Consider the following 25,697-nt stretch of genomic DNA (forward strand, 5'->3'; position numbering starts at 1 on the left):
AGACCACATGGGGCCATAGGAACACAGGGTAGGTACGCTGCAAAAAACTACCATGCAGCCAGTCTCAGAGCCCAGGTCTACAGACTCTGACTCACGCTCCGGCACCTCTGGCTGAAGCTCAGGAGCTGAGACCCACCCCACATAGCAATTGACAGAACTCAAGCTCCAACCTGAATAGGAACGTCTACACTGCTATTCTGAGCACCTTAGCGTGAACCTTGTGAACCCAAGCCTGGGCTCAGAGAACTGCTGCTGTGGGGATTTTTTGTTAGTTTGTTTGCAGCGTAGATGTCCCCTGATAGAGTCCTGACTAACCGCTAGCTAATACCTGCTCCTGTCTTTTTCACTCCATGCATCTGATGAAGTGGGCTGCCCACGAAAGCTTATGCCCGAATAAATGTGTCAGTCTCTAAGGTGCCACAAGGACTCCTCGTTGTTTTTTCTGAGACTCTTGGTTATCAGTGCATTGATATGCAAACCAAATCGGGTTCAGAGTATCTATTTTACCCCAGATATGAACAAGAGAGAGAGACTACATTCTGCAGGGAAATATGTGAGCAAACTGTCCACGGTGCGGCTTTGCCAGATATCGGCTCAGAGCATTTTGTTACTCACTGTCTATATTTGGTAGGGATTGAGCTGCAACCACACTTCCCAGATCGCTACACTGGGGCAGCTCAGACAGGGACTTTGCAGTTGCCTGTATTATAATGGGTTGATCCAGATGCCCCCAAATTTGGGAGATCTCAGCTTTGCCGCTCACGCTCCTTGCTAACATTCTGAATTACAGCTCGGCGGGGTGCATAGGTAGAAGATGAATTTACCCAGCCATAGTATGTCAGCAGATTCTAGCCCTAAATAGACAACAGAGAATTCCCCTTGTGGAGTGGGATGTCCCAATGTCAAATATACCAACTGAACCAGCTTCTGGGCCTGCCACTGTCACTGGCAAAGGGGAGATGCTGGGTGTGAAAGAGGCAAGGCAAGAGCAGGCCAGAGCAGATGCCTTTACACCAATGCTCCCGTAAAGTAAGTTAGAGCAGCCCCTTAGCTGCTCTAACTAATGTCTGGGCAGGCTGACACTGGGATGCAGAGTAAAAAGAAGACCAGTATCTCCCTATCCTGTTGATTTCCCTTAACCTTTGATGCATGTTCCAACTAATGGGAGGGGCTGTAATTAAACATTCATTGAGACAAGTGATTGCCCTGGCCTGGCACATCACCAGGTCACACCAGCTTTAACGAGCACTTTCGAGGTTTTCCAAGCTTCCAGAGAGAAATTTCTCTAACCTTAGGCCAAGGAGCCCAGTGCAGTTAGCATGTTCTCCTCGCACTCCAGCTGGCATGCAGAGGTGCAGGGAAGCCCAGCAATTTATCACTGTAAGCGGTGTGGAATCACATGGCACGGCATCCTGCAGGATGTTTTTTCTTTGCAGGAGGGAATGCTGTCCAATGGCTAGTGCCGAGGACTAGGAGTCCGGCTCCACGGGGTCTATTCCTAGCTGCTCATTGGAGGATCAGTAGTCTGAAAACAAACGTGTTTACTGCACGGCTAGCAAGCAGACTTCAGCTCATGCACACACGCACCGAGCCGTACAGAAGCATCACAGCCCTGCTGCTGCTGGGGCGACACCTTGTTTGAAATGTCAGAGTCAACAGATGCAAGAGGCAGCAGGAACTAACATACGCTGCATGTCTGAGCCTGTGCGACAGAGCACAGCTCCGGGGGACTGCCTTATCGGGCACCACCTCTCTTAGTATTTGCATCTCTTTCCTAGAGAAGATTCAATTGTTAAGGCAGAGGGCTGTGAGCACTGAGGACGTATGGCGAAAATTGGGCTGTATGTGAGTTATAGTGAGGATAGGATCTGGGATGAGCACATTGGAGAATGAGGCTCTCATCTAGTCATGGAACAGGCATTAGTAATGGGGGAGATTTTTCAAGTGCTCAAGGGAGTTAGGAGCCCAGGAGCTGGGTACCTAACTCCCCAAGGCATTTTTTAAAATCCTACCCAATAAGACGCAGCACTGACACGGCGTTACATTTTCAAAGTGCTGGGTGGCGGAGGTAGCTAAGGAACACGTTTGTTCTCTGAGATCAGCACCTTCATCTCTCCAAGCACTCAGCACCTTATCCCTCTAGCTGCCCATCTCCCACATCTTCTGTTCCAGCCTTCATCCTTCTTCCACATCCTGGATCCATCTAGCCGAGCAGGGGGGCAGTTACCAACCAAGGCACTGGGGCCCAGATCTGGGGTAAATTGACACAGCTCCAATGATTTACACCAAGAGAGGAGCTGGCAATTGATGTTTCTAAAAGCCAATTGCCAGTGGACTATTAAGAAGAATCATTAGAAAATGAAGTAACTTCAATCCTGACTGGAAAAGACTTCCTTCCCTGTGACACAAGCAGTCTCTGAAACTAGAGGAGCTCCCCAGCATCCCTCTGCTTCTGCCAGTCCTACAGTCCTCCCCACCCGTGGTTTCAGATTCTCAGCTGGTTTAAGTTGGTGGAGCTGTGCCCCAGATGAGACACTGGCCCAGGGCAAGGCAGAACCTCCAGCTAAGATGCATCCCTTCCCGGGAAGGCCAGACAAGTCCCATGCACTGCTGACCTCAGGCGGAATATCCCGAGACAGATATCAGCCCTTGGACACAGATGCAAGCAGGGAGGGTGCAAACACAAGCTGTCTTTTGTGATGGGGTCGCTTCAAACGTATCCGGGAGCTTTCAGCCATGCCCGGAGGAGGGTTCGCTGAACCCACTCATTTTCATACGAGCCCTGGAAAGATGACAACCTCACACGCACACCACCCCCAAGGCAAAGCCTCTGAATTCTGGGGCTGTCCCTTGAGTGCAGCCTGATGACCTTTGTCCTTGGGAGGGAGGGAGGGCGTGCTAAGAATAGAGCCAGTCAGAGGGGGCTCACATGCTAAATGTGACTCACAATGGCCGCCCTGTCTCGCTTCCCTCACAGTGAAGAGCATTGGGGAGCATCACGCATTAGGAATTCTCAAGCATCATGGGGAAAATATCCCTCAAGCCTGGTTATGAAATGCTGCCACAGTGGGAACCCTGTCTGAGCAAAGCCTCTTTATACACACGCTCCTGGGCATGCACTGCACGAGTCCTAGCCAGGTCACTTTCCCAGGTTGTCCCTCTGTTTCTGCCTTCCTATGGGGCTGCTAGGAGGTGGCTTAGAAGGGAACTTCTGTGGCCCTCAGGATTTGAGCTGTCTCGCTGCACAGAGGAGAATGTCACCTCCTGAGCAGATTCTCCCCCTATAGCCTCCCACTTGTAGCTGTACCACCTTGGCCTACAATCTCATTGGGTCTCGCCAGTTAAGCACTGCTGGGCCTAGTCATTCCAACAGGGGAAAATGCAGGTGGACGCAGGAAGAGATGCTGGTGATAAAGTAGGTGCCACTCTTCTGGACCAGCGCTGAAGGAAGGAATGCTGCAGCATGGTACTATGGGGTGCTGCACTGTTCACAGTGCTTGCTTTCCAAGGAGATGCAAAGCCCAAACCCAAGACACATGAGGCCTAAATGTCCCTGGGCCCTATTGCAAAAGAGTTTGTTAACCCCAGCCTTTAAGCCAAACTCTACCATGGTCAGTGAATTCTGCCTGCCTAAACGCCCCCTGCAGAGTGAAATGAATGTGGTATGCTTCACTTCCTGCCCTACACCGTTGCTGGTGAGCTGTTAAACAGCTGCCATAGCCCACCCCAGAGGTGGACACATTTCAGCAGTGTCTGATGTGGTTACAAAGCCCTTTTAGATGAAAGAGTCTGTTATAACTATGAGGCATTGCTAGAAACACAGAGATCTGTGGCAACACTGGGTTTTTATTAGGACTTTAGGAAGGGGTCCTAATGGGGTCCTATTAACAGTGGGATTGAGCCCAGAGGGGCAGGCAGGCAGGCAGGACTCGACTAGGGAAACTTGCACCACTTCCCTAGTGCTTGCATGAGTACCAGATAGGGTTTACACCAGGGCAATGCACGGTGGTAAATCACTTTGGTTCAAGCCCTCTCTTGCACTGATGCAATGAATCTACAAAGACTATTTGCACTAGTGTGGCTACATCAGTGCAACTCCCCCTCCAGGCTTTTTTCCTCCCTCCCGCCACCAGCACAGACAGGCCATTACTTTACATGGTGAGGCCCTATCTGAAACATGTCACCCCGCTCCTTCTCTGGCTGATTTTCACACCCCCTCCCCCAACACCATTGTTTGAAAGAAACAAAACAAAAAACGAGAGCGGCGCACCTATTCTTTTCGCTGTGTGGTTTGTGGTTCCAACCAAACAAAACAAGTGGGCATAGCAACATCTCCAAAGCAGCCTTCACTTCTGTCACGCACTGACCTTGACCTGGACCTCCTATGTCAGAGCTTCAGAGACCAGTGTAATCAGGAGGGGCCGAGGCCTGTTTGCTGGCCCTGGACAGTGGGTAGGTTTGGACAGTGGTGAGGTTGTACCTCTGCATTTCATCCCCCATATCAGCCATGGGCAGTTCTTCCCCGTCTCTCTCCCTCACCAAATTTTGCTTTGTTAGGAGCATCCTAGAGGAGCGTCAGAGATGGATCTCAGTGGCAAAGTTCAGCTCCACCTCGCCTCAAAGTTGGGTTTGATCAGAGCCAGCATTTTGGTTTGGGATCATCCCTAGTTTCAAAAGAATCCAGGAAGCATCCACGGTGGAGCATGCAAGCTAGGGAGTGCCAGCCCACATGGCAGGTGGAGGATGGACTGGGGGTACTGATGGGTCTCAGGCCTCTGTCATGAAGGTGGCACTGGGAGTCCAATATACTATCTGTGTTCATGGCACCTAAAACCTGCTATTCCATAGTCTGATTAACTGCTCTGAGGAGTGACTAGTAAAACTATATCACTGAAGAGTCAACTCTGAAGTGCAAAGGTCATGCCGCTCGGTGGTTCGGGCTGCACACTTTTGTTTTAAAAGCTGAGCTACGGTCATGGTTGGGCAGCATTGCATGGGGCTGATTTTACTGTCATTTGCATATGTCTGGCAGGTGGCATATGGGCCACTGAACCAAGCCCGGGCCCCATCCGCCGGGTTCCACTTTAGGGTGAGAAACGGACCTCGAAAAGCCATTTGCAGTGGAAGCTAGAAGCAGGTCGTAGGGGAAACTAGGATGTAAAGTTACGCTTGAAATCATCCCTCAACAGCAGGTAAAGTTCATACTGAACCGGAATCCAAACAGGGTAGGCAATGAAACAACCACTCGCCCACAGCCGCCTGTCCCTAGGAACAGCCACTTTTTGTCTGTCCACCAGAGGCAACTGAATGCACTTATGAACTCTCATAACTGTTCCACTCCAGCTTCACAGGGATGGTCGACTTCACCCTTCTCCAGCAGCAGGGAGTAGTCAAGAATGCCATATGGACTCTGACTTTTCTCCCCAAGCAACTGCACGGAATGTAGATGTCCAGGCGGTCGCATTCCATGTGGCTCCCTGAGCATCTCTTCCTGTGACTTGAGAGGAACTGAGAACAGTGCAGTTAACAGGCTTTCTGACGTTGGCTGGAGACAGCACACTTCCGCCCCCCCGCAACCCCTTCAGATCGCACCTGTCAGGCCTGTGAGTTTCAGCCGGCAGCGTGGGCGGCAGCAAGAAGAGAAGGAGTATGCAGATCTCCTAAAGAGACCCACTTTCTTCGATGCTGTCATTTCTTTCTTGTAAACCGGCAGCTGTGTTCTTTCACTTTTAAATGGAACAGGCAGTCCTTGCTCAGAAACAACAGCTTGTCCAACCTGGGCCACTGGTCTTTGCAATAGGGAGTGGGATTTGCGGGGAGAGAAGAGTTTTCCGATGCATATTCTGGAGACATCTGTCAGACCTTTGGCAGTTGGGGAAGGGGGGTCTCAGGTCTGGATCTCAGCTGAGCAAAGTGGTGGGGACACTTGCAGGAGTGATTTGTTCAATGGAAATGCTTCTGCATGTATCACAGAGCTAAAGTCTCATGGGAGCCAGATAGTCCCCTGCAGTCTCATGTTGGCTGTCTTCTTCCCTGGCAGCACAGTAAAGAAGTGGCAACACTTCTGTCACTAAGAATGAAATTAAGAGCATGCATACTAGTGCCTAATTTGCATAATTGCATAATACTCTTGCATACTAATGCATGCTATTAATTAAGACCCTGTATACTATTAATTTGGGGCTATAAACACCTTAGGCACCAGGCTACCCTCTAAAGCACCTGTAACTTTTTACTCATTCGTGAGGCCTAAGACACAGGAGATCTCAGTTCAGTTCCTCATTCTACCACTGATCTGCTGTATACGTTTGGGTAAGTTGCTTCATCTTTCGGTATTGCTTCACCATCCATGAAATGAGGGGGTAATAGTTCTGCCTTGTTTATTTAGGCTCTAAGCTCTTTGGGGCAGGAGCTGTCTTTGATCAAGTCTCTGTACAGCGACTAGCAAAACAGGGCTCTGAAATCAACTGGGTTCCAGGCACTACTGCGCTACAAATAATAACTCTATGGAAAGCCACAGCCAAATGTCAAGGGCTTTGCAGAGAAGCTGACGCGCTAGGCCTCGTGAAGCGAACACACCCCACATTTCTGCTCTGTGTGCTATTTTATTTGCTGGAGACCAGCCCACAGTGATGCAGGCAAGTGACCACAATGGGCAGAAGGAGGTGTGAAGTGCTAGATGGTCCCCCTGGCTAAGAGATCAGCGGCTGAAGTGGGTCAGGCTAAAGATTCCCGGCACGCATCATGGAAAAAACAGGTCACAGAAATCAGAGAGAGTTAAGAGCTAACTCATTACATTGGACCAGTGCAGGTTTATTCTTTGCACTATATTCTCCAGTGCTTTGTGTGTCCAGTTTTAAAAGCCTCAAGGGATGGAGGTTCTACTGCTTCCCTTTGGGAGACCATTCCACAGTCTAACAGGTCTCACTCTTTGACCCGACTCGCCCTACTGTCATGGAAGAGTTGTGTCTAAATCCCCTAGACTGCTTTGAAAATCTCAACCCTGGAGTGGGCATTTGGGCACAGAGTTTTGAAAATGCCCCCCCAGGAGGTAAGAAGAGCAGTCTCAGCTGACCTAGCCATGTCCCTGTGAGTGTGGAAACAGGTTAGAAACTGAATTTTCATGAACTCTTGCGCAGTTACATTCTTCCCCCAAAGATAAGAGAATTGCATCAACCTCGCCGAGCAACCATGGCAACTTGTTAAATTAGGTCAAGATGTGGGGGCAGATAAGGCGGCTTTGAAATTCTGCTCGCTAGCTGAGTTATGAACACATCAAATGCAAGCTGGGCTTCCGCCAAAATGCACCTTCTCTACAAACTGTGCGCCTCCTAGGGCTGATACCATCGGCACGCTGCTTCTCTAGTGATAAAGCACAGGGGCACCTCCCAGTGCCATCGGCAAAGCAGGCTCTTGAGAACAAAAGCCGACCGATATTGTCAATGTCTTACATACAAAACAGGGATCGCAGCCAAAAATACCATGCGCTTGCCCAATGTGTTTGCTCAGAGGAGCTCAAAGCGCTCGGCAAACCTCAACGGAGCCTTGCTGCCTGGGTAAAGATTGTTGTGTCCATTTTACAGATTGGTGACCTGAGTCATGGAGACTGAGACCTGCTCAAGCCATTATGTGAGTCAGTGGCCAAGTAAGGAATAGAACCCAGGAGTCCTGACTGCCAGTCCCCAGCTCTAGCTGCTAGAGACCACTTCCTTACCAGAACTGGGAACAGAATCCCGGCATCTTGGCTCCCAGGTCTCCTGCCAGTCACTAGAAACCACTTCTCTCCCAACGCTAAGACTAGAACTCAGAAGTCCTGACTCCCACTCCACCACCCCACTTGCCCTGTTTTGCCTTTTCTGCTATTTATTATTATTTTTAAATAGGGAAGCCCTGTCTCTTCCCAGTGTGAGCTCTGGGCATTATCTCCTGGAGGGGAGGAGCTGCGAAATACCAGCACTTTTCTGGGCTCACCACTGTCTCTATTAATTTAAAAGCTACAGCATGCAGTAAAACCAGAGGTTGCAAAGGCCCATTATAGAGATGGCCTGAACCAAAACCTCAGCTCCAAACACCCCCGCACTTTGGAAATATCTTAATCCAGATTAGAATTTTGGAGGTTTAATTCTCCTCTGCTTTGGAGTTTGTGTTGTCACTTGCTCTTGGGCAAAGTGGTTGTATCCTGCAACCAGATCCACACAGCTGCATTTTATACCCACACTGAATTCCCTTTATCCGGGTGTAAATGAGGAGAGGAAATGCAAGGCCCCGGAGAATCGGAGATCTTTATAATCACACCTCTGGATTGACACATCCACAAACTTCATCTGCTGCAGCAGTTGTCCTACAATAATGAGGCAGGTCCAGGCCCTTACTAAACTGAGCTCTAAAGATAGCAACTCCACTAGACTGAGCAAAGGCCAATGTCCTAAAGCCGCGATTTTCAAAGTGACTGGTGATTTTGAGTGCCTCAATTTCCAGGGACCAAACTTGAGATGCTTTTAAAGAGCCTGGATTTCAGACAACAGGTGCTCAGCACTTCCCCAAAATCAAACCCCCTTAAGGTCTGGGCACTGAAAAATGGAGGCATCCCAAATCACCAGTCACTTTGGAAAAACCTTGGGTCTGGTGTTTAGGGATTTTTTCCCCCGATTCAAAATGGCATTTGAAACATGGCAAGGGAGATTACCATAAGAGTATGCATGTTTCTTACACTAACGTGTAGCAGGCAGCATTTGGGTTGTAGTCAAGAGTGCTTTGATATGGGAATAAGTTAAGATCGCACTTCTTGGAGGCATGAGTCCAAAGAGATGCTCTGGACTGGTGGTACTGCTGTGTGGAATAAAGGATCTAGCTCGTTACGGGGATTGGTGCTCTGGTTTTCTGTCAAGTGTCCATCACACATAATAGTGAAGTGAAATGCCTGGATTTAGTTTGGGGCAGATCAGTTTCACCAATGCACGGTGCACCCAGAGCTCTTTGGGAGATACTTGGCCTTCTGTTAGGCACATGCTCTGTGTTATATACATCCTACTTATTGACAGCTGATTATGAATAGAGCTGAATGAATAACTGACTGTTTTGGTTCAGTGTGTGAACCAAAAAAATCTGAAAGAAAATTCACATTGGGTTAAACTAAATGCTTTTTTTTTAATCTAAAATGAATGGATGGGTTTTTACCTTTCTTATTTCTGTTATTTAAAATAAATCTACCTAAATATCTGCTCCAAATGTCAAAACAAAAAAGGCAAAACATCTCATTTAGAAAATAAAACAAAATTCTGTATGCAGTGTTGTTGTACCGTGTCGGTCACAGGATATTAGAGACAAGGTGGGTGAGGGAACATTTTTTATAGGACCAACTTCTCTCTCATCAGCAGAAGCTGGTCCAATTAAAGATTTTACCTCACCCACCTTGTCTCTCTAAAACAAAATTTGTTGACTTTAAAAATATATATATATATATATTGGCCCAATATATTCACCGAATTTCAGCCAAATTCACAAATAGTTTTGGTCGAACAGAAACTGTATTTTTTGGAGAATAACCTATTTGTCTGAAAAACTTTGCCCGGCTCTAAATTATGAGCTTCAGAGCTGGAGAGAAACAGCACAAGCCCTTGTAACTAGGGAGAGGGCATGGTCTCAAGACCTAGCTCAAGGCAAAACTCCTACTGACTTCAGGACTCTGATGAGCAGAACAAGGACTGAGTAGAGACTTCCTTGATGCTGGGGGAGGGGAAAGGCTGCTCCCTCTGTATGGTCGGCTGACTAGGAGATTCAGTCAAGTTTCTTCAAGGAGTCTGACCACACTAGGCCTAGAGTCACACTGTATGAGCAGGCTTTGGAAAGGAACTCACATGTGAGATTCTTCCCTGACACATATTGGCCCCAACAACCCTGCTAAGTGTCCCCATTGAAGAATGCAATGGCACCGAATATGAGGAGGCAGGGCATAAAGCAATGGGAGGAAACTAAGCAAAGGAAAACGTGTGCCTGATCATCAGCATAAAATGTCCTAAAACATTTGCCACTACCTGCAAAGTAACTGTACATGAAAATGGGCACTTGGGTGCCCTGTATTGCATATACCAAGACCCCCTACTGGAGGAGAAAGTATGGTCCCATACTCAGAGAGCATGGGACTGGGAAACAGGAGATCTTGATTCTGTACCCAGCTCTGCCCCTAATTCAGCAACATACTTTTGTGCCTCAGTTTCCTCCATTGAATGGGGATCGGCACTAGTGCGTAGGGCCATCAGGATTCCAAAGCACTTTGAGATTCCCGTGGTGAAAAGCTCTATTAGAAGTGGAAAGAATTCATTGGCTTGGAGGGAAAATAATGCCAGGGCTGTTTATGGGCTTAGTTTGTGGAAACAAATGAAGTGTATATTATGGAATGGAGCCATGATGAATGTACTGTGCTATGTCGCACGGCACCTCCCACAGCTGTGTGTGTTTCACCGGTCACGTCCTATAGGGCAGTATCTAACACAGGACTGCAATACGATTCAATTGGGTTTTTTTGCACAGGTCACTTAAAAGACTCCCATTCAGTCGGCTGGGTTGATCTCTCTCTAAAATTAAAGCTATAGCAACAAACCACTTCCTTTTTACACATAGCTCCAAAAATTATCTTCCCACCTCCCCCTCATCCCCCCGCCCCCCCACAAAAAATAAAATTATCAGCCCTAAGAGGAACTGTGTGAGTGGGAGGAGATTTCTGGGAGGGTCTCACCTCAGGATCTGCTCCGAGCCTCTTGATCTTTATCTGCACATGCTATTTCTGCCTCAAGACTCCTCCAGCGCACAGCTGCCACCAGTAGGTGCATGAGGGGTCACTATTCATGAGTGGAAGGGGAACTGACGAAAGATACTGTGCTGCACCTCTTTGATCTTGGTTTCAAATAAGTTCTGAAGTCCAATCAACTTCCATTCTCCTCTACTTTTTCCCCCCTCAAACTGAAAAATCAGTACAAAGTTCAATAACAAAATCTGCTCGCCTAGATTCCGAAACAAATAAGGGCAAACTGTTCCAATATAGCAGGGGGAAAAGCCAGCCATCAACACACTTGAAAAGCTCTCCACGGATTGTGTGCATGCCCAGAGTCCCATTCTGCCAGCCTTGCTCACCGTGAGTAAGGACAGACGGAGGCTAGTATTGCTCTTGGAGCACTGTGCAACATAGCGTCAGAAAGAAGCACTTCACGAATGTATATGGCCTAATTCTCCGTTGCCATACACCTGTTCAAAGCGAATGGCAAGTGCTAATATTCGGTGTATATGACAGCATAAAGGGTAAAGCCATGAAAAATCAGGCTCTTTACACCTCCATCACTCTCCATTCCCAAGGCTACAAAAGCCTTTCGCAACCTATACTCAGACTGTGCGGTGCGTCTCAAAATGCAGCCACCTCTGGGGTGGAGGGCTGCAGAGACGTTGACGGCGCACTGCATAACAGTACAGAGAGGAGAACAATTGTCCTAGATGATGATGAAAACACCTACCTTGAAAAGTAAGGGGCCTGGCTCTCCAGCGCCTTGCACATGGTGCATTCACAGCTGTGCAAAGTAAGGGTAAATCGCTATTGGACTAAGCAAGGTGGCAATTTTGCAACCGCTTTGCACAGGTATAAATGAGACCAAGACCGGCTGGCTCAAGAGACATGATGGGATAACAGGGACTCTCACCTCTAGGTCACTGCTAGGAATCTGCTCTCACAGCAATGCCCAAAAGCTATTTCCTTCCAATAGATAGTTGGAGACTGAAGTGAGACAGCCGGTGAATGGGCCCGTGTCACGACATTGGAACCCAGACTCTGGGCACCTCCAAAGTTATGGGGTATTTGGACCAGCCTCCTCCAGAGATAGGGAACTGAGGTGAAACACAGACCCTGATGCAGGTTCTCAGAGTGCAGGGCTGAGCTCATCTGTAGTTGGTGCCTCTCAGTCCCGCTCCTAAAGGGAGGTGTCCACATCCCAAATGCCATCACTAGGACTGGTGTGCTGGAGGCCACTCGAAGGGACCCATTCATCTCTTCCCCTATAAACCCTGCCCCACTCAGCCAGGGCTGAGACCTGTAAATGAGGGGGGGATGGTTTGCTCACTGCACCTGTCCTGCACATCGAGGCCTGCAGTCTCCAAGTCAACCAATCTCACCCCTTTCACCAGCCTCAGATTCACTTCTGAACGGAACCCAAGAGCCGTCTCAGAAAGGCTCTGCCCCGGGGCAGGTGACCCTACCTGTGTAGCCAGCGAGGGCAGCAGCAGGAATGACTGGCTTGTCCTTGTTCATGTCGGCCCGGTCTCGAACATAGTCCTTGAAGGTGCCTTTGGGCTTGTGATTGGGTAGCGCCGCGGGGTAGTCCTCAGAATCAAAGCTGTCATAGGAGGGGACGCGCTGAAGGCTCTGGAAAGACGACTGGCTGTTCCAGGACTGCGTCAGGCGGTCACAGCTGTCGTAGCTCTCTATGCTCTCGAAGGAGTCCTGGCCCCCTAGTTTACCTGGCAAGCAGAAGGGAGAATGAGAATCACCCGGCCTGCAAGGAGGCAATTTAAATGAGAAGCACAAATCAAGGTCAGGAGAAGGACAACGCCCCAGGTGTGCACTCCATCTGCCAGCCAGGCAGACGGCAGAAGGGGCCACAGCCCTGCTAACTACATTCAGCTCCAAGCCAGACAAGACACTGCTGTTCCAGTGCACCCTTCACCTCAGAGAAAACGTTAATCAAGCATTGACCTCCATGAGGCTGGTGTATATTTTCTGTCCCCATGTTACAGAGCAGGGCAATCTGAGGCACACAGAAATGACAGGACTCGCTCCAGGTCACAGAGTGAGTCACTTGTAGAGCGTCAGGAAAAGAACCCAGGAATCCGGACTCCGAGTCTCCACCCCAGAAATACCCTGAACTGTATTTGTGGCCACCTAAATTTGACCCACCTTCTGAAAGGGGATTGCTCTGGGGCTTGAAGAGAAATACACCACTAAAAACAGACAGGCAGGACCATGTGTTCCGAAGACAGGTGTGGAAGCTACAGCCACAATGCAAAGGAAAATCCTAGAGCCACACCTGCAGGATCTGGGTTTGAATCCTCTGACCTGATCATTTGTACAACACCATAGGCTTGCATGACACTTTACAAAGCCCTAGAGAGCTTACATACAAACAGGTACGTCCATAGAGTAAATTAGGCAGTTGCACGTCCCAAATGGTATAAGCGGAGGTACGATTCATGCCCCGTGCAGAAGGCTAGCACAAGGTCCTGCTGAGCTTCATTCTCAGTTTCTTTGCTACAAGACTCTATTGCAGGAAATCATAACAGAAGCTCTTAGCACCCCAATGCCCCCAAGCACCAGTAAACCTGGGGATTGGGGGGGAGAGATGTGAGTTGAGTATTCGAGCAACTATTTTTTCTCCTCCACGAAGGTGCTCACATCTGGGCTACATGTATGCTACTGATTGTTTTCTATACAGAGAGCAGTATATTAGGGGCCAGATCCTCGGCCAGAGTAAAGCAGGGAGCTCTGCTGAATTCAATGGAGCTATGTTGATTTACACCAGCTCAGGATTGGGTTCCCTGTATTTCAAAAAAAAGTGCAGGGGGCTAAACAGCGACCCCCAAATGCCTTCAATTGCATTCTCTGGGTTCCCTTACTCTGCCTGTTGCTCAACCTCTTTACTGACAAGCCAAGAGCGTAACAGGATCATTCAAGTTCATTAATTTCCCAAACTAGGCTAAAAACAGCTGCTAGGATTGTGTAAGAGCTCCTGAAGAAATTTCCACTGGCTGAGCTGCCTGCGGCTCAGACCCAGATAGTAAATCTCACAGGGGAAAGGAGGGCGGAATGGAGCTGGCACGCTCACCCAAATATTTGTTGTGTTCTAGTTTAAACAGCTCTTGCAGCAAGAAAAGCTTAACTAATGTGGGTGTGAAAGCCTATTGACATTTTCTTCAATGACTAATGGGCTGAGTTTTAGGACTTTAGCTCCCATTCATCCTAATGGTGTGTTGACTCTGAAACCTAATGATGATAAGCTATATGTCAATATTAATTATTTAACTTCTGTCTTGAAGAATTTCAAATTTGAGGTTCCAGTTCAGGTCCATCTCTAATTTACATTATTTTACTACACGTGATGCAGGTAACGATGACAATAATTAAGATTGGCCAACACTTTCTATTTATAATTCCTTGTTTTCGGTTGCTTAGAACTTGCCAAATTTCATCCATTTGGACTGAAAATGTCCATACTTCAGGATGATATATTTTGGGGCGAGAAAATTTCAGCAAAAATGATTCTGCATTTTCTCAGAACAGGGTTAGAGAAAAAGTGTTTTGCCCATGTTAAAAAATTCATACAACCATTTTGTTGAAATGCTCTAGCCCCTCCGTACTTTGTAGCAAGAACATGAAATTTGGCAGGGAGGTCAGGCCTTTTGTCACCTATTGAAAATCCACCTCCATTAGGTCAAGTTATGAGCCTTTGAAAAAAATCCCAGTTTGCACATGCTCAATAGAGACTTGTAGTTTGGCAGCTAAATGCTCCAAAGATTCTATCTGCCCTGAGCATGCTAAGATGGGGGGGGGGGGGGGTCTGTGATCATGTAATTAAAGACTGTATCATAATGCATATGCACAAGAGGGCCAAATTCAGGTTGCACGGGTAGCCTTAATTCTGGCATTCCTTTGTTTTTAGGGGCTTGAATTTGCAACCTTAACACTCTTCTAATGTTGTTTTTGTATGGAATTTATAAGCTTATAACAAACTTGGGGGCCGGATACCCATTTATATGAAGTCCCCTTTTACACCACTCTGGCAGTATTAAGAGACCTTATCCCTAATATATTTACACCAACATGAGGGTGCATTTACACAATCAGAGCAGGATTTTGTGTCAACCAGAATCCGGACCATTGTGTTTCTTCAATCACAAATGAAATGTTAAGGGGTTCACTGATAGAGGCCTCTCTCTCTGATCCTCTTGCCCTAGCATTAGGTTGAGAGGCTGTTATGTCAGAAGAACGCCCTTTCTTTGAGGCTTGTGGGGCCTGTAGGCCGGTATAAGATTGAGTCATGATAGTGAAAGTCTTTCAATAAGAATTACCAAGATGCCTGCTTTTAACGTTCAAGAGAAGAGAAGGAACCAAATTAGAAGCTGATTGTCAAAAACAGCCCTTGCAAAAGGGCTTGCCTAAAATTGCAACACAGCTGCCCCTTGGCTCGCCACATCTGCCTAATTTGCCTGTGTTATATAAATGTTTAACCAGCAGAAGTCATTTTTTAAAAAAAATAACCCTCCCAAACAACCTTTCCCCAGCTTGGAAATTAAAAAAAAGAAAAGAAAAGAAGAGAATGAAAATAGCCCCGTTAGTGTAACATACATGTGATTCCAATGAGTGGAGGCATGATTCTGGGCTTGGCAAAGCAGCTTAATTTTTCACAAACATCCAACCCGTGGCATTTTTCAGTTCTTGTTCCACATTAAAAAATTGAACAGATGTAACATTGGCCATCAAGACCAACTCGTATCGACACTGGCATTCTGATAGGTATTGGGAGATACCTGGGTTCTGCTCAGTGTGCAATCTCTGGTAGGTCATGTTGCTGCTGTGTGCCTCAGTTTCTCCATCTGTAAAATCAGGATAATGATCCCCTCCTTTGCAAATGGCTTTGTGCTCTGTGGATGACGCCCACTCCTTGCATAGGATTTATGAGCCAGATCCTCAGCTGGTGTAAATCAGTGTAGCTGCCTTGACTTCAGTGAAGCCAAATCCACTCAAACCAGTGCAGGATCTGGTTCTGTGTGTTTAGAGTTAAGTAATGTTACCCTAGAAAGAACAGGAGTACTTGTGGCACCTTAGAGACTAACAAATTTATTAGAGCAAAAGCTTTCGTGGACTACAGCCCACTTCTTCGGATGCATATAGAATGGAACATATATTGAGGAGATATATATACACACATACAGAGAGCATGAACAGGTGGGAGTTGTCTTACCAACTCTGAGAGGCCAATTAAGTAAGAGAAAAAAATTTTTTGAAGTGATAATCAAGCTAGCCCAGCACAGACAGGTTGATAAGAAGTGTGAGAATACTTACAAGGGGAGATAGATTCAATGTTTGTAAACGGCTTCTACTCTGTTACCCTAGAAAGGCATTTGGTCTTGGAATTTAGGACACAGGAGTTCCGGGTTCTATTCCTGGCTCTGCTATTGACCTCATGTTGAGCTGAGACAGGCCAGTACCCTTCTCTTGGACTCAGTTAACCCACCTCTAAAATGGGGATAACACCACTCACCTCACACTGGAGCAGTGAAGATCAATTCATTGGGCCAGATTCTCAGCTAGTGTAAACTGCAGTAGTGCCATTGAAATCAAAGGGAAGGCAGTGCTACCTAGCAGATAGAGGACTGGACTGGAACTCAGAAGATCTAGGTTCCATTCCTGGCCCTGCCGCTGGCCTGCTGGGTGACTTAGAGCAAGTCACCTCACCGCTCTGTGCCTCAGTTTCCCCAGCTGTAAAATGATATGGGCCTCCTTTGTAAAGCGCTTTGAGATCTACTATTCATTATTATTATTTTACACCTGCTGAGGCTTTGGGACGTTATATGTAACCCTTGGCTAACACCGTGGAACTAGTTATGGGGCACTGATGGTTTCTTTGCCTGTGACTCTTGAAAAGGAACATCCAGGGTAGAGGGGACCCTCGTGCGTGTACAGGAGAAGTGAGGGAAACACCCAGGATGCCGGGAGGCAGTGGAAAACCAAGCAGAGACTTTGGAGATGCCAGGCCCTTACCTCGACTGGTGCGCCCCATGCACATGTTATCTGGCGTTACAACTTCCTGCTTGATCGTGAAGTAGTCTGTCTGCAGGGAGTCCGTCTGGACAGGGTCACGCAGGATGACCGACGGGTAGTCATTCTCGTACTTGAGGGAGAAGAGCTCCTCTGAGCTGATTGGATGGAGGGTCTGGTAGGACTCTGTGATAAAGCTGGGCTCAGAGAACTCTGATGGAGGCACGCACTGTGCATGCTCAATGCCATAACCTGCAGGTGGAACAATTGGGTGAGTTAGTGTTAGCTATTGACCAAAAAGACAATGACTCAAAGCTAAACAGACCACTGCTGTTTCTACCTCTCATCTCCTGTAACATGCTGATATTGTGAGATCTTTGGGTCTATTTTTAATAAGTATTATCTGGATGTACAGCACCTACCACAAAGGCACCCTGATTTCAGTTGGGGCTGCAAAGTGCTACCACAGTACAAATAATAAATAGTAATAAGAAGAACTCCCGTTGTCTTCAGTGGACACCAGATTGGGCCATAAGCAAATAGGAGCAACCTCAGAGTTGTTATGGGAGGAAGGGTTGGATAAACCACCAGGGGGAGGCTCCCAGCAGTTTCCCCAGGAAATGGAGTATGAAAAGGAGGAGGAGGGTCCTTGACATCACAGTGGAGCTGGATGCCAATTGACATGGCAGACATGGCGGTTGCTCACCTTCACAATCACTAGGAGAGAATGTGTGTCATCATTAGGTTCCAGAGTAAACATCACGTTAGGATAATTGGGAGCAGTGGGACTCACGCAAGGGTTGCACTGCTGTTCTATGCAGCATGCTGGAGTAGGATTAGCACTTCCTTCCTTCCTTCCTAAAAAGCAGTGGCAGCCCGGAGAATCCCCCCTGTAGAATGACATCTCCCTGCTCTACACTTATTCTCCTTCAACCACTTTTAGATGAAATCTGCTGTTTACACACCAAAACCAAGATTTCCTCTCACTGCTGGCCCAGCAAGCTTCACCTGGCATCAAAGCCAAGCGAGTTGCTTTCTGCTCCAACCCTCCCCGCTGACCAGAGAGAGTGTGGAATCCAAATTTAGCTGATAATTCTGTCAATAGTGCATAAAGCACAATAGAACCTTCCCTTGCTGTATGGGCTCTGAAGGGCTGATGCTGGGGGTTGGATCATGCCAGATCAAGGACCCAGCACTTTCCCTGGATGACTGCCATCTGGTGCTCCAGAATCTAAACCTTCATGTAAATGATTTTAAGGTCCACATTTTCAAAAATGCCTGGATTTTGAGGTAGCTGATTTGAGATACTGTGGGCCTGTTTTTCAGAAATGCTAAGAACCCACAACTCTACTCAAAATCAGTGGGAGGGCAGATGCTCTGCAAGTCAGGTCCTAAGGGTCTCAGATTGATTGCCCAAAATCCGGGGAACAAAAAGTGGAGACCACTTCTAAAAATGTAAGCTTAAGTCTTTAGACTGATGAAGTGATGTCTGTCTGAGAATGCAGACTGTCTGAAGCAGCAGCTTGAAAATGTGCACTTCTCCTGGTCATCCTCAGTGAACGTTAACTCTGAAGCCTAATGATGACCCCCAACATTCACTATCTTTCTGGTGATCAAAGGACACAAGACAGAAGAGGGATAATCATACTATGAAAGCTGCACATTCTGCCATGACTGGGGCAGTAATCTGTCAGCGCACAAATCAGGTGGGGCTCAGAAGACTGAGAAAAGAGATAACCCTAGAACAACTGTCACTTTTCTAACCACTTCCAGCTATTTTAAATAGGCTAGTGGCCAGCTCACTGTAAGACAGATGCAATCACGTTAATACGCTGGACTATTTGAAGGAAAAGAGGAGCAGCTTTGGGAAAAAGGGGCTCAGACTTACTAATGAAGTAGTCCGATGTATAGCGGGATTCTGGGTATGCGGGGTTCACTCCGTTAGCTGAGTATGGCTTTATCTCATCTAAAAGAAGAAAGGGACGTTAAAGAAACAAGCTCATAGGAATCTCACCTTTGCTGAAACTCTGTTACATATGGAAGTCAGAATTTCCAAAAGCATTCAGGTTCCATTTAACCTGGGATTTTCAAAGGCTCAGAAGCAAGTTAGGTGTCCAAATCCCTTTGAACTGGGTGCCTAGCTCCCTTAGATTCTTTGGAAAAATCTAGCCATAGGCCCCAATGAGTAGTCTGATTTCTGAGAGTGCAGAATAGGATTCCGATCTCAGCCGGAAGCTCTAGGCACTATTGAAATGTTATTAATTACTTGGTGAAAGCCCGTGTAGTTGTACAGGTGATATGGATCACATGTAAAAGAGCTGAAGACTGAACCTGGTGATATTCAGAACAAAAAGAGCTCTCAGCCAGGCTTCACACTGGCTCAACATTCTAAGCATCAGAGCGACAATCAAGTCATCTTGCTATATAGATCATTATTATATGTTAATTGTTTTGTTTCCATTAATTTTGGCTCCTTTTCATTCTTTGGCCTTTTTTTTTTTTAAATGAAAAGCAGGGACACATTGTTCCAGAAAATTTTCCTATTTTTTCAGCCAGCTTTAGTTGTGTGTGTATGCCCAAAACACACCTGTGTTTTGGGCATACACCCCTCTGCAGCTCCTGCCCTGCTCATGCGCAAAGGAAAAAGTGCAAGGCACAGAAGACGCTGTTCCTACATTCATTAGACATTGCTGCAGAGCCACCAACTTACTCCTACTGAATACTCTTCGGCGTCTGTAAGGTAGCACCTCAGAGTTACAAACACCAGAGTCACGAACTGACCGTCAACCACACATCTCATTTGGAAACAGAAGTACGCAATCAGGCAGCAGCAGAGACAAAACAAAAGACAAAAAAAAAGAGCAAATACAGTACAGTACTGTGTTAAAGGTAAACTCCTAAAACAATAAAGGGAAAGCAGCATTTTTCTTCTGCATAGTAAAGTTTCAAAGCTGTATTAAGTCAATGTCCAGTTGTAAACTTTTGAAAGAACCACCATAATGGTTGTTCAGAGTTACAAACAGTTCAGAGTTAAGAACAACCTTCATTCCCAAGGGGTTCGGAACTCGGAGGTTCTACTCTATGTACAGCACCTAGCACAATGGGGACTGATCTTGGAATTAATTAATAATAACTACACTCAATACACATCTCATTTCCCCCCTTTCCATCCATTACATCAGTGCTTTCCCATGCGGAAGCTGATTTTGTCTTCCCAGTTTGGAAGCAGCACAGTGTCTGCTTTGGCTCGTGTTGTTCCCACCTCGCTCACTGCAGGAGCAGCTGCAGAGTGCCCAGCACATGGACAGACACAGGGCAATGGGACATTACAAAGGGCAACAAAACTAAAAGCACGAATTGCTTTCCCTGTGTTTATTTCTGCTGAGGCTGGAGAAAAACTAACCAAAGATAATGCACGTTCACTCGAAGGAGGCTAATTTTGGTCTCCACTCCTGGGACTGCAGGGTGGAAAATAGTCTCAAACAAAGGAAGGTTTTGTGGAGAGAGATCTAATCCCGAGTGCGCTTTCCCCCCCTCCCCACGGAGTCTGCCAAGCGGCAGGGTGGGTGACCACAGGGAAAGGGTGGGACTAGGTTAAAAAGGGCAACTTTCAGCTAGGTTTACAGTCATGCAGAGGGCACTGATGGCTGCTGGTAAATGGGAGTTATTTTAGGAAGAAATCTGGAAAAATACGACAGCAAACACCCAAATACATGAAGGAAAAGTCGCCCAACTGCTGCCATTTTTATACCTTGTGCAGCCTGTGGTAGGTGAGTCACTCGCTCTGAAAGAGCTAACAGGAGAGGCATGTTAATAAGAGGGATCGGGAGGTTGCCGTGTGTCCTCATGTGACCTAATGCTTCTGGGTGGTTTAGTGAAGGTGAAGCTACGTGCTTTGGGTCTCACAGACAAGGCCCCAGTCCTGCTCCTGCTGACGAGAATGGCCAGCTACTCTTGGGAACGAAGGGCTGATGATTAAGACACTAGATTAAGATTCAAGAAACGTTCGCTCAATTCCCAGCTCGGCCAATGCACAATGGGTAATTTGCTCCATCGCTCTGTGCCTCAGTTTCCCATCTGTAAAAAGCAACAGAGGGTCCTGTGGCACCTTTAAGACTAACAGAAGTATTGGGACCATAAGCTTTCGTGGGTAAGAACCTTACTTCTTCAGATGCAAGTAATGGAAATCTCCAGAGGCAGGTATAAATCAGTATGGAGATAACGAGGTTAGTTCAATCAGGGAGGGTGAGGTGCACAGATAGAAAAATCTGTCTTGCCCATTTACATTTTAAAATCTAGCAGAGATTTTGTGTTTGTACAGCACCTAGCACAATGGAGCCCTGATTTGGGGCAGAGCTTCTGGGTGGCATTATAATGTGAATAATAAGGATCCTTCCCACTGACTGTATTAGGAGCAGGAGCAGGCCCTGTCTTCCCAGTTTGGAAGTCACAAGGTTTCTGCCCTTCTTATTATTCAGAAGTACTTTTCAGCCAAGGATCACAAAGTGATTTACAGACATTGTCCTGGGCCTCTGAGAGGCAGGCAGATAACCATGTTTCACAGACAGGGACTGAGGCATGAAGGCTCTGTATGATTTGCACAAGGTGACACAGCATGTGTGGAGAACAGCTGGAAATAGAACCCAGGCATCCTGAGTCCCAGGCCCTCGCCCGGAGGATAAGATGGACAGAACTGCATCTTTATTCTTGTCCTCACACTCTTGCAGGAGAAACAGCCAGTGCTGAATCCAGGGCCTGGCCTGTAAAAAGGCTTTTAGTTTTCTTCTAAGGGCATCTATCTACCTAGGTAATTACATGACCTTCATTACCGCAGAGTCTGAGCACCTACACATATCATAGATTTAACCTCACAACCCCTCCCCGTGAGATAGGAAAGCGTTCTCCATATTTTACAGCTGGGGAAACTGAGGCATAGAATGCCATATCCTCAAAGGTATTTAGGCACCTAGCTCCCACCGAAATCAATTCCCAGCTCTGGTACAGATTCCGTTGGGTATGTCACTTTGGCCCAGATGCTCAAAGGGAAATTAATGGGAGTTAGACACTTAAATACCTCAGCCCAAGTGACTTGCCCCAGGGAGTTGGCAGAAGAGCTGAGAATCGAAACCACATCTCCTGAGTGCCTTAACCACAAGGCCATCCCGCTACCGTGGGTGACTTTACCAAGCGCTCAATAAAAACTAACGGAAAAAGAAAAGAACTGAAAAGATGCTGGAGCCAAACAAGGAGCAGAAAAACACAGGTTGCTGCAGCAACCAGGCACACCCGTGTTTACCTTCGCCAACCACTGGTGACAGTAAAATTAGCAATCAGTAATTAACCTCCATTTGACAATGCGTTTCTTGGACGGCACAAAATCCCCCTCCTCTCCAAGCCACCGAAGTCAGATTACTGGCAAGGGCAGGCGGTGGATGCAATGGATATGGATACATAATGCAATGGAAGCCTGGGCTATGGAACAGCCCTAGGAAGAACTAGATGCTGTATCACGGGGTCGAGAGTGGGCTACAGCCTGTTTTAATTTGCTCGGTGCCCCTGCGTTTTCTGGGACCTTCGCCGTGTATTAGCAATTCCTTGGTAGCACAGTAGGGAGAACGTCGCAAGGTAGTCTCAAGATCTCCACTGATTCAAACTGGGGCAGCTGCTCCTTTAAATTCTCAGTGAAGGAGCAGTATCTTCACAGGGTCCTAAAACCCACCATCTTTCCCCACTTGCTCCAGACCTTTAGCCCCCATTCAGCAAAGCAATTCAGCACATGCCAGATCCAACGCCCATTCCACTGACTTCCGTGGGCCATAAATCTTGAGGAAATTAATGAGATTACAGCAGATGCTTAGAGTCAAGCATGTGCTTTAGTACTTTCCTGAATTGGATGTGCCTGCTGCCACTATTCGTGTCTCAATTACACAGCCCAGGCTCCTCCTGTCATTAGGTAGCTCTGTCACTCCAAGATAGCAGATCAGACACTTTGCATTTCTAAAGCACTCTCCCCTCCAGAGATCGTTTATGAAAATCAAGCTCCACAAAAGGTCGTATGCATAGATAGACAGAGATCACTTCACCCGCCCCCTCTGAAACGCAGCCACCTCTGGTGTGGAACACCAGCTGCTGTTTAACCACACCCAAGGAACAAAGAAAAATTGTTTCCACTTACAACTGGAAAGTTTGGGTGTGATTCAAAAGTGTTGGCCTAGCTGCTCCCATTGAAGTCAATGATTAAAATTCCCAGTGGAACCAGTTAGGCCAAGGGTGAATGCCTTGGGGGAAAAAAAAACCTTTAATTTCTAGGAATGCAGAATGTCCCTGCCTTGCCCTGGAATTCAGCCAAGAAGCTGGCGTTAACACCCTTCCTCTTTCAAAGAGTGCCAGGAGCTCTTCACTGACCACAACTGGTCAGGCCCCTCTGCTTTATGTTTTATTGGAAAGACGACATCTCCAGCAGCACCCAGAGCTGACTCGGGTAGGTCTACATTTGAGCAGGGCGGTGTGATTCCCAGCGTGCACAGACGTACCCAGGCTAGAGCCTCAAAACAGCCATGCATCCACAGCGGCACGGGCCACGGCACAGGCTACCCATCTGACTATGTACCAGGGGTCCAGCAGGATTGTACTCAGGGTGACTAATGCCCGTGCTGCCATGGACATGCTGCTATTTTTAGGCACTCAGTCGAGCTGAGCTAGCCTGGGTATGTGCATACGAGCTGGGAATCACCCCTCTGCACTCAAAGGTAGACAGACCTTCAGAGGAAAGGGCATCAGCTGCATAGGGTTGCCAAGTTTCTAATTGCACAAAACCGAACACCCTGCCCCGCCCCTTCTCAAGGCCCCGCCCCTTTTGCGAGGCCCCACCCCCACTGGCTCCATCCCCCCTCCCTTCTTCACTCACTCTCCCCCACTCTCCCCCACTTTCACCAGGCTGCGGTGAGGGGTTGGGATGTGGGGGGGAGGGGTGAGAGCTCCGGCTGGGGGTACGGGCTCTGGAGTGAGTTGGGGATGAGGTGTTTGGGGTGCAGGAGAGGGCTCCGGGCTGGGGCAGGGAGTTGGGGGGCCGGGGGCATATGGGCTCTGGGCTGGGGTGTGGGCTCAGGGTGGGACCAGAAATGAGGGGTTCAGGGTGCAGGACAGGGCTCCAGGATGGGGCAGGGTGTTGGGGTGCAGGGGTTTGAGGACTCTGGCTGGGGGGTGTGGGCTCTGAAGTGGGGCCAGGGATGAGGGGTTTGGAGTGAAGGAGGGGAATCCAGGCTGGGAGTTGGGGTCGGGGGGTGGGTGAGCTCTGGGGTGGGGCCGGGGATGAGGGGTTTGGGGTGCAGGAGGGGGCTCAGTGCTGGGACAGGGTGTTGTGGGGGTGCGAGCTCTGGGAGGAAGTTTGGGTGTGGGAGGGGACGCCAGGCTGGGGCAGGGGGTTGGAGTGCAGGAGGGGGTCTGGAGTGCGGGTCTCGGTGGCACTTACCGTGGCTCCCAGGAAGTGGCTGGCAAGTCCCTGCAGCCCCAAGGCGTAGGGGCAGCCAGGGAGGTTCCGCGTGCTGCCCTCACACCCGCAGGCACTGTCCCCGCAGCTCCCATTGGTCGCAGTTCCCGGCCAATGGTAGCTGCGGAGTCGGCACTCAAGGCAGAGGCAGCGCACTGAGCCTCTCTGGCCGCCCATGCACCTAGGGCTGCAAGGACCTGGTGGCCACTTCTGGGAGCCGTGCGGAGGCAGGGACCAGACATGGCAACCCTAGCTGCATAGAACCACAAACACCACTTCCGGCGACACCTGTCTCTTCCTTAGAGGTCACCCATCCAAATATGGCCTCACTAGATTCTGTTTAGCCGAAAAGTCTGGAGGCATCACTGTGCCAGAGGTTGGTAAATTACTGAATCCTACTGCAGTCAGACCTGAAGTCGGGCTCTTGAAGGGCCTGAGATTCAGTTTGCCTATTTAATACATGCATCCAAGGCCCCTTGGTGTAGCCCATGTGGTGACCCACTCAGTTACCTTTCTGTAGGATCTCCAGATGTTCCCAGAGAATATCTCCCACGAAGTCAGGCGCTAGCTCGAGGAAGCAGTCCTTGCCCAGAGCGCAGAGGGCAGCCCCATTCATGCAGAACTTCTGGAAATCCACATCCTTCAGACTGAACTCATTCACAGCCCACATCACCCAGTCCCGTACATGAGTCTCCGTCCACTGCTGGGGGTCTGCACCAAGGGGTCACGGGAGAGAGCCATTAATAATACTTCTCAGGAAGTCAATAGTCAGGGATCTACAGTGGTCACTTCACCCGCCCTCTGAAATGCAGCTGCTTCTAGTGTGGAACACAGCAGCTGTTCAATCACCATGTGTTACAGATACACTACATCAGTGGGGACCAAAATCTCAGTAATCCCTACAACTATACAAACTGGGGCAGTGCCCCACAGATCCCACCTTTGGGTTGACATAAGTATAACGTACAATGGTGGGGAACATAATCAGTTTAGCTTCATCCTGTAGGGCCGAGTGTTACTTTTGTCTGTCACTGCAGAGCCTTTCTCTGCTCCTAACCCTGGCTTGAGACAAAGTTTATAACAGCCCATGTTCTCCCTATGGGCATCAGTCTTCCAGTATCTTTTTTTTTCATTCAAACCACAAGCACCTTGCAGGTTATGCCAAAGGACACCTGACACGTCTGCCCATAGTAAAAATTAAAGGAGCTGAAAATCTCCCATGACACAATATTCAGAGGTAGAGAGTCCCTATGCTGCCTGGAGAGGGAACTCAATTAAAGGTGTATTGCTCACTGCGGTAGATGAGAGCAAAGGTTGTCTCAGCTTCTGAATGGACAGAGATCACATAGGTCAATCTGTCAAGCAATGGAGGAAGATATCGCCTGTGTATTCCTCCAGCCAGAGAAGCCAGGG

General features: G+C 48.1%; 1 protein-coding gene across 4 annotated transcripts in view; it reads right to left on the reverse strand.

Annotated features, from left to right (window-relative positions):
* Positions 1 to 25,697, reverse strand: part of ETS1 (ETS proto-oncogene 1, transcription factor) — a 121,739-nt gene that overhangs the window by 10,824 nt on the left and 85,218 nt on the right. For 3 of the 4 annotated variants that reach the window (XM_054005416.1, XM_054005418.1, XM_054005419.1), the window contains 4 exons: positions 24,795 to 24,995; positions 18,684 to 18,761; positions 16,799 to 17,047; positions 12,241 to 12,501 (listed from right to left, as the gene is read on the reverse strand). In XM_054005416.1, coding sequence (XP_053861391.1) covers positions 12,241 to 12,501; positions 16,799 to 17,047; positions 18,684 to 18,761; positions 24,795 to 24,995 — 789 coding nt within the window. The remainder of the gene's footprint in view (positions 1 to 12,240; positions 12,502 to 16,798; positions 17,048 to 18,683; positions 18,762 to 24,794; positions 24,996 to 25,697) is intronic. The other variant, XM_054005417.1, reaches the window with a different exon arrangement.

Source organism: Malaclemys terrapin, chromosome 15 (assembly GCF_027887155.1).
Source record: "Malaclemys terrapin pileata isolate rMalTer1 chromosome 15, rMalTer1.hap1, whole genome shotgun sequence".
In the NCBI taxonomy this organism is placed as follows: domain Eukaryota; kingdom Metazoa; phylum Chordata; order Testudines; family Emydidae; genus Malaclemys; species Malaclemys terrapin.